This window comes from Tarenaya hassleriana, unplaced genomic scaffold (assembly GCF_000463585.1).
Source record: "Tarenaya hassleriana unplaced genomic scaffold, ASM46358v1 Cleome239, whole genome shotgun sequence".
Lineage (NCBI taxonomy): Eukaryota > Viridiplantae > Streptophyta > Magnoliopsida > Brassicales > Cleomaceae > Tarenaya > Tarenaya hassleriana.
The window spans coordinates 91,063-100,597 of record NW_010965690.1 but is presented as its reverse complement, the minus strand read 5'-3'; the positions used below and the strand labels follow the sequence as shown (position 1 = coordinate 100,597).

At 42.2% G+C, this 9,535-nt stretch overlaps 1 protein-coding gene across 1 annotated transcript; it reads left to right on the top strand.

Annotated features, from left to right (window-relative positions):
* The first annotated feature begins 3,930 nt into the window (after positions 1–3,930).
* Positions 3,931–9,535, top strand: LOC109116762. The gene is made up of 4 exons (XM_019202756.1): positions 3,931–6,187; positions 6,416–6,576; positions 7,515–7,576; positions 7,669–9,535. Exons 1-4 carry the CDS (start codon positions 3,931–3,933, stop codon positions 9,533–9,535), a joined length of 4,347 nt encoding a protein of 1,448 aa, XP_019058301.1.

Below are 9,535 nucleotides of genomic sequence, written 5' to 3'. Positions count from 1 at the left end.
ATCCATCAAAGAATAGACCAGATGGAAAATGAGGCGCAGGTCGCACGTAACCTGCCACGACAAAATGTGGTGCAAAGACAACCTCGAAATGGTCCCGAAAGAGCTAGAACACCACCATAAGTTTCTAGCAACGAAGAAGATGTAAGATCAGATTTTTATAAGGCTCCTCGGAGGCAAAGGCGAGAAAGAAGAGCTCGGGAGCATGTTGATGATGATCTCAGTGGTATAAAACTCGAAATCCCATCTTTTCATGGCAGGAATGATGCTGAAACTTACTTGGAGTGGGAACGGAAGGTTGAGATGGTGTTTGACGTACATCACTATTCTGAGCGAAAGAAAGTGAAGTTGGCAGCCGCTCGCTTTAGTGATTATGCACTTGCATGGTGGGATCAACTTGTAACCACACGAAGAAGAAATGGGGAGAATCCTATTGATGCTTGGGATGACATGAAAGCGGTTATGAGGCGACGATTTGTTCCAAACCACTATCATAGAGAAGTTCTCCAACGATTGAGGCGTTTGGTCCAAGGTAACCGTAGTGTCGAAGAATATTATAAAGAGATGGAAATACTAATGATTCGAGCCAATGTTGATGAGGATAGGGAGTCAACGATGGACAGATTTATTGGAGGGTTGAATCAGGAGATCCAAGATCGTGTGGAGACTCAACACTATGTTGAGATGGAGGAGTTGCTACATCTTGCGATCAAGTTTGAGAACCAAATCAAAAGAAGGGGGAAAACACATCAGAAGTTTGGTTCCAACTCTTCCAATGCTCGGCCACATTTCCACAAAGAAGATAAGCAACCTTTTGGTTCAAAATTGGCAGCAAAGCCTGAGGGCAAACCTGATACGTCCCAGCCTAGAAAGCAAGGTATTTCTGATGCTCTTCCATCACGTACTCGAGATATTCGATGTTTTAAGTGTTTGGGCAGAGGACACTACGCAAATGAGTGCCCGAATCGAAGAACTTTGGTGGTTCGTGATAATGGAGAGGTTGAAACCGAAGCTGAGGGTGAATCTGATTCAATGCGTCTTTGGAGAATGATGTAGACGAGCAAGAGGCTGAGTCAGGTAAACTAATGGTGACTAGAAGGGTTTTGAATCTTCGATCAAAAGAAGAGGAGAAAATCCAGCGAGAAAACATCTTTTATACAAGATGTGTTGTTAAGGACAAGGTTTGTAGTTTGATCATTGATAGTGGGAGTTGTACTAACGTGGCGACCTTTTGGTTCAAAAGTTGCAGCAAAGCCCGAGGGCAAACCTGATACGTCCCAGCCTAGAAAGCAAGGTATTTCTGATGCTCTTCCATCACGTACTCGAGATATTCGATGTTTTAAGTGTTTGGCAAATACGAAGATGAAGTGCTATGTGATGTGGTGCCTATGCAAGCTGGTCATTTACTTCTTGGGCGGCCATGGCAGTTTGATACCCGTGCTCAATACGATGGATACTCCAACAAATATTCTTTTGAGTTCAAAGGGAAGCAAATCAGATTGGTTCCTTTGAGTCCTAAAGAAGTGTATGAAGATCAACTCCAAATGATCAAGAATGAGAAGAAATTGTGTGACCATGAGGTAGTTCACTCAAAAATTGGTGAGGATTTGAGAAAAACCCAGTCAAAGGCCTTTGAGAGTATACCCGTGAGATCAAACACAAATTTCTTCATTAGAGTGAGAGAGGTTAAGAAAGCATTGCTTTCGCACCAGCCTATGTTTGTATTTCTGTACAAAGAGGCTCTTTTGAACACTAACGAACTCACCTCTACTTTGCCTAGTGTTGTTCTTGATCTTCTGCAGGAATACGACGATGTTTTTCCGGAGGAGATTCCAAATGGACTGCCACCATTACGAGGAATCGAGCATCAAATCGATTTCATTCCCGGTGCAAGTATTCCAAACAAGGCAGCCTACAGAACCAATCCCGAGGAAACCAAAGAGCTTCAGAGGCAAATTTCAGATCTGATGGAGAAGGGACACATCCGAGAAAGCATGTCACCATGTGTCGTGCCGATGATTCTTGTACCAAAGAAAGATGGTACATGGCGAACGTGTGTTGATTGTCGTGCAGTCAACCAAATCACGGTAAAGTATCGCCATCCTATTCCGAGACTTGATGACATGTTGGATGAGTTGCATGGTTCAAAATTCTTTTCTAAGGTTGATTTGAGAAGTGGCTATCATCAAATACGCATGAAAGAAGGTGATGAGTGGAAAACCGCCTTTAAAACAAAGCATGGGTTGTATGAATGGTTGGTTATGCCTTTTGGCTTAACAAATGCACCTAGCACGTTTATGAGACTGATGAATCACGTTCTTAGACATTTTCTAGGACGTTTCGTGGTTGTGTATTTTGATGATATCCTGATATATAGCAAGAACCTTGTTGAACATGTTGAACACATTAAATCTGTCTTGGATGTTCTGCGAAAGGAGCAATTGTTTGCTAACCTCAAGAAATGCACGTTTTGCACTAACAAATTGGTGTTTTTAGGGTTTGTGGTTAGTGAGCAGGGAATTCATGTCGATGAAGAGAAGATCGCAGCCATAAGGGATTGGCCATGTCCGAGGACAGTTGGTGATGTGAGGAGTTTTCATGGACTTGCAAGTTTTTACAGGAGGTTTGTTAAGGACTTTAGCACCATAGCTGCACCACTTACAGAAGTTATCAAGAAGAATGTCGGGTTTAAGTGGGGAGATGCACAAGAAGCTGCTTTTCAACTTCTGAAAGAAAAACTCACTAATTCTCCACTCTTGTCTCTACCTGATTTTTCTAAAGCTTTCGAGGTAGAATGTGATGCTTCTGGTGTAGGTATTGGAGCTGTTTTGATGCAGGAAGGAAAGCCAATAGCTTATTTCAGTGAGAAGCTAAGTGGAGCGCAACTAAACTATCCCACTTATGACAAAGAGCTTTATGCTTTGGTGAGGGCGCTTCAAACATGGCAGCACTATCTTTGGCCGAAGGAATTCATCATTCATACCGACCATGAGGCTTTGAAACATCTAAAAGGTCAGCAAAGGTTGAACAAACGACATGCTAAATGGGTTGAGTTCATTGAAACATTTCCTTATGTTATTCGCTATAAGCAAGGAAAAGAGAATGTTGTGGCTGATGCTTTATCTCGTCGTCATAACCTGCTTGTTTCTCTTGACTCGAAATTGCTTGGATGCTGCCACAAATTAAAGGGATTCGATTGAAGCAAATTAGGCAACTCGTAGCCACGTCATCAATCTGATTTTGGCAAGGAATGTGACATGGAAATATGATCAGATTTCTGCCCAAATCCTCTTCTAGCCGTTGCCTAATAGCTTAAGAGAAGATCATTTTGTTTCCTTTTCAAATTATGACCGTTAGCCTAGCTGGACTTACTTGCCAAACAATGCTGCTCATGTGTTATTTCTTTCCTTTTTCTTATTTGCTTCTTTGCCTTTAAATGGCTGATGTATTTCGACTTTTGGAGGCAGATTTGATGGAATAAAATTTCTGAGTATTTTCTTTGCATTTTCGGTGTGTCCGATTTGCTGTTCTAATTGCTTTGGTGTGTCCGAAGCTTGGGTTTCTTGGTGTGTCCGAGATTAAATCCCTTCTATCCACCTTCATTACATCCCTCTCGTGTCCGGAAACAAAGTTCGAGTGCCTCGAGCCTGAGACTAATCTTTCCGGATCCATCCTTACATTCCATTCTATTTGAAGTGCAATCTGAGTGCTCATCACCCTAGAACACTTCCCCACTATTTTCTCTTTGGATTCATTTGGTGAGAAGCTCCTAAGCCTACCGAATCTCCAACATATCCCAGGCCTTGATCCATTGAACCTCCGTGCGTGTATCATTTTTGGTATCAGAGCCCGGTTCAAGGCCACACGCAAGGTAACGCTGTTGATTCAATTTTATTCTTGTTATTTTGATTTTGTGAGTGTTTGTGCAAGAAAATGGCTGAGAACGCAGAGAACACTCAAACTGCGATCCTACAAGTCCTGCAACGTCTAGAGGAACGTTTAACGCGTTTAGAGGAGGCACCACGAAGAATACAACCTGTTAGGTTCAATATGCGCCCCAATAACGCAAATCCTGAACCGGATCCACCTGATGCACAGCAAAGACCGAGGAGAATGCAAAATCCAAGAGCTCCTCTCAAAGAGGATGAGGATTCTGATCATTCTACTCAGAACCGACGGAGGAGGAATGTTCAAGACCAAAGGTATGTTGATGAAAGTGATGAGGAGGTTGTACCTAGGAGGCAACCACGAGTTCAAAGACACCAAGGTACATATTTGAAATTCAAACCTCCTACTTTTGCTGGAAAAGTTAATCCTGAAGCTTATCTCGATTGGGAGAGGCGGATGGAAAATATTTTCGATTGCTACACATATACCAAACAGAGGAAGGTTCAATACGCGGCGGCTCAACTCACGGACAATGCACTCACATGGTGGGACCGAGAAACAGCCGAAAGAAGACGTTCTCACTATGATCCAATAATCTCCTGGAGAGAAATGAAACATCTCATGAGAAAGAGATATGTTCCACCACATTTCCATCGGGATTTACATAGACGATATCGTAAGTTGGCGCAGGGTAACAGATCGGTTGAAGACTACTTTGAGGAGTTTGAGCATCTTCGGAATCGATTAGAGATAGAAGAGGATGATGAGACTGTTTTGGCTCAATTCCTAGATGGACTACAAGATTGCATCGCAAGAAAGGTAGAACGTTTAGCTTACCATGATTTGCAGGAACTTATCCATGTATCAATCCAAATCGAACAGCAAATCACCAAGAAACAATCCCGTTTGAGCCAAGCAAGAACGACATCTTCGCACCAATCGTACGCACACGGAGAGAATAAGTCCGGGGCTACCCCAATAGCCAAACCCCCTCACTCTGAGACAAATGTCCATGACAAAGGAAAGGGCATAACAACGTCTTTGAATGCAGACCCTAAAGGTAACAAATCAACTCCCGTTGAATTACGTTCACGTGAGATTGTTTGCTACAAGTGTAGGGGACGAGGGCATTATGCAAGGGACTGTCCAAACAACCGTGTCATGATCCTTACGGAAACGGGAGGCTATGAGTCAATGGATGAAGATAACACAGAAAATCTCAAGGAAGAGATTGAGTATCCGGATAGCGGAGAACTTCTAGTCGCTAGACGCACTCTTAGCACGCTCGTAAGCATGGAAGAAACCACACAAAGGGAGAACCTCTTTCACACCCGTTGTACCATCAAGAACAAGGTATGTGGTCTCATCATCGATGGTGGTTCTTGTACCAATGTTGCGAGTGTCTACTTGGTTGAGAAGCTAGGTCTTAAAACGGAGGAGCATCCGCAACCCTACAAGCTTCAATGGCTAAACAACCAAGGTGAGATTGATGTCAAAGAACGAATCAAGATACAATTCAGCATTGGAAGGTATCAGGATGAAGTGATGTGTGACGTGATACCTATGCAAGCCGGACATATCCTTCTAGGACACCCATGGCAATTTGATCGTGAGGTTCTGCATGACGGTAAAACAAATCACTACTCTTTTGTTTTCAACAAGCGTAAGTTATCTCTAGCCCCTCTTAGTCAATCACAAGTGCATGAAATGCAAAGTAAGATGAATAATGAAACCAAAACGAGTAAGAACTTAAATCTCTATCTCGAGGGAAGTGAAGCTTGCAAAGCTTCAATTGGTCATAGGGCGGAGCTACTTATGTTTTTCAAGGATGTGTTGATTGCAGAATTAGGTACTCAAGAGCATCCACCGAAGGCATCATACTTACAAGAGCAATTCAATGACTTGATCACCAAAGGGACACTTATTGGCTATCCCTTAGAACATGAGATGAAACATGACATCGATTTCGTTCTTGGAGATTTATTGTCCAACAAATCTAAAGAGCTGCCACCCATCGACATCAATTTTCGTAAGAGGCTCACAGACCATTCCTTAAGAAGCAACATCGGTAACATCAATCTTATTTGTTATGAAACCCATCTTATCTATAGAGCTTTCTTGTATGACCTCTGGAAACACTTCTCAAGCCTTGAGAAGTGCATTTGTTACACTAACGAGATTGTCTTCCAAGACTTTGATGTGAATTTGCAGGAATCACTTAGCAAGGATGAAGGGTACAAAACACTTGCAGGAATTTGCAGGAATCACTTGTTAGATTGGTTGACACTTAGTACCAAAGAACGTGCTCGAAAAGAAGCAACAGGAAGAGTCCAACATTTACAAAGACACATAACAGCCCCACGCCCCACTACCATCACAAGGATTGATCAACACAGGAAAGGAGAAGCACAACAAGGAGCATACAACATACTCGAGAACATCAACATCAACACCTACCTTTTTTAGCTTCTAGGTAAGTACAATGTGGCTCTTGTGTATAATGTTACTAACTTGGCCGCTTTTGATGTAGGTGAACATGTTTTGAGGTCAAAACATTCTCAAGGAGGAGGGAATGATGAGAACATCGATTTGGATAAGCTAATCAAGGACCAAACTGATGAACTAACTTCGGAGGAACATCGAGGCCATGGGAAGCACAAAGGAACAGAAGGGAAGATCAAGCAAGGAGAGGCAACCAACGAATATGTTTTTCCACTCACACACGAGAGAGCACGGAATCTGCGTTCAAGAATCAACAAGTTCATGGCCAAAACACTTGAAGACAATCCAAGAACCGAAGAAGCTTCCGGACTAAGCAACAAGAGCTTGCTCGTTTTTGAGCTCTTGTTGTCCACCACCTGATTCATCAAGCAACACCAACAAATGTAGCAGAAGACCTGAGCAAATCCATGAATCCTGCTGCATCAAAGACATTAGAAGAAGTTAGACAGTTCTTGCATTCAATAGAGAGGCATTGTTGGCATTAATTCAACCTCAAACTTTCCCTAAGTGGAGCTGGCATTTGGAGACACAATCTGGACGAAATCAACCAGCAATCAAGAAGGATTCTACTCACCAAATAAGGCAAGTCGTTCACCACAAATGCTGCCACAAATTAAAGGGATTCGATTGAAGCAAATTAGGCAACTCGTAGCCACGTCATCAATCTGATTTTGGCAAGGAATGTGACATGGAAATATGATCAGATTTCTGCCCAAATCCTCTCCTAGCCGTTGCCTAATAGCTTAAGAGAAGATCATTTTGTTTCATTTTTAAATTATGACCGTTAGCCTAGTTGGACTTACTTGCCAAACAATGCTGCTCATGTGTTATTTCTTTCCTTTTTCTTATTTGCTTCTTTGCCTTTAAATGGCTGATGTATTTCGACTTTTGGAGGCAGATTTGATGGAATAAAATTTCTGAGTATTTTCTTTGCATTTTCGGTGTGTCCGATTTGCTGTTCTAATTGCTTTGGTGTGTCCGAAGCTTGGGTTTCTTGGTGTGTCCGAGATTAAATCCCTTCTATCCACCTTCACTACATCCCTCTCGTGTCCGGAAACAAAGTTCGAGTGCCTCGAGCCTGAGACTAATCTTTCCGGATCTATCCTTACATTCCATTCTATTTGAAGTGCAATCTGAGTGCTCATCACCCTAGAACACTTCCCCACTATTTTCTCTTTGGATTCATTTGGTGAGAAGCTCCTAAGCCTACCGAATCTCCAACATATCCCAAGCCTTGATCCATTGAACCTCCGTGCGTGTATCACTTGCAAGTTTTTACAGGAGGTTTGTTAAGGACTTTAGCACCATAGCTGCACCACTTACAGAAGTTATCAAGAAGAATGTCGGGTTTAAATGGGGAGATGCACAAGAAGCTGCTTTTCAACTTCTGAAAGAAAAACTCACTAATTCTCCACTCTTGTCTCTACCTGATTTTTCTAAAGCTTTCGAGGTAGAATGTGATGCTTCTGGTGTAGGTATTGGAGCTGTTTTGATGCAGGAAGGAAAGCCAATAGCTTATTTCAGTGAGAAGCTAAGTGGAGCACAACTAAACTATCCCACTTATGACAAAGAGCTTTATGCTTTGGTGAGGACGCTTCAAACATGGCAGCACTATCTTTGGTCGAAGGAATTCATCATTCATACCGATCATGAGGCTTTGAAACATCTAAAAGGTCAGCAAAGGTTGAACAAACGACATGCTAAATGGGTTGAGTTCATTGAAATATTTCCTTATGTTATTCGCTATAAGCAAGGAAAAGAGAATGTTGTGGCTGATGCTTTATCTCGTCGTCATAACCTGCTTGTTTCTCTTGACTCGAAATTGCTTGGCTTTGAGTTCATTAAGGAATTGTATGCTTCTGATCTCGATTTTGGAGATGTCTTTAAGGCATGTGAGAAATCTGCTTGTGGTGAATATTTCATACATGATGGGTTTCTGTTCCGAAAGAACAAGTTGTGCATTCCTCATTGTTCTTTGCGTGATTTGTTGGTTAGGGAAGCACATAGTGGTGGTCTAATGGGGCACTTCGGAGTGGCCAAAACCTTGACTGTTTTGCAGGAACATTTCTATTGGTCACACTTGAAACGAGATGTCGAACAAATCTGTGCAAGATGCATTGTTTGCAAGAAGTTGAAGTCTAGACTTCAACCACACGGTTTGTACTCTCCATTGTCAATTCCTAGTCATCCCTGGACTGATATTTCTATGGATTTCGTGCTTGGTTTGCCTAGGACCAGAACTGGAAGGGATTCAATATTTGTTGTGGTTGATAGGTTTTCAAAGATGGCTCATTTCATTTCATGTCATAAAACCGATGATGCATCTCATATAGCTTCATTGTTCTTCAAGGATATTGTACGTTTGCATGGCATGCCTAGGACTATAGTTTCAGACCGTGATGCGAAATTCTTGAGTTACTTTTGGAAAACATTGTGGTCTAAGCTAGGAACTAAGCTCTTGTTCTCAACTACATGCCACCCGCAAACCGATGGACAAACTGAAGTTGTTAATCGTACATTGTCTGCTTTGCTTCGTTCTCTTGTGACAAAGAACTTGAAATCATGGGAAGATTGTTTGCCTCATCTTGAGTTTGCATATAATCGATCTGTGCACTCGGCTACGAAATTTTCTCCATTTGAAATCGTTTATGGCTTTAATCCTTTGACTCCTTTGGACTTGTCTCCTTTGCCATTCGATGAACATTCTAACCTTGATGGGAAGAGAAAAGCTGAGTTTGTGAAACAGATTCATGAAAAGACGAGGTTGCACATTGAAGAAAAGACCCGACAATACGCCAAGCAAGCAAACAAAGGGCGGAAAGAAGTTGTATTCGAACCGGGAGACATGGTTTGGGTGCACATGCGCAAAGAGAGATTTCCTAATCAGAGGAAATCAAAGTTGATGCCCAGGGGAGTTGGCCCTTTCAAAGTTCTTAAAAAGATTAACAACAACACTTACCAACTCGAGCTTCCGAGTGAGTTTAATGTTAGTTCAACATTCAATGTTGCTGATCTATCTCCTTTTATCGCAGACGATTCAGATTTGAGGACAAATCTTTCTCAAGAAGAGGAGAATGATGTGGACATCCAAGGCAACACCATTGGAGTTGAACTCATGCAAGGACGAGCTGCATCGGAAGCTAGCTAA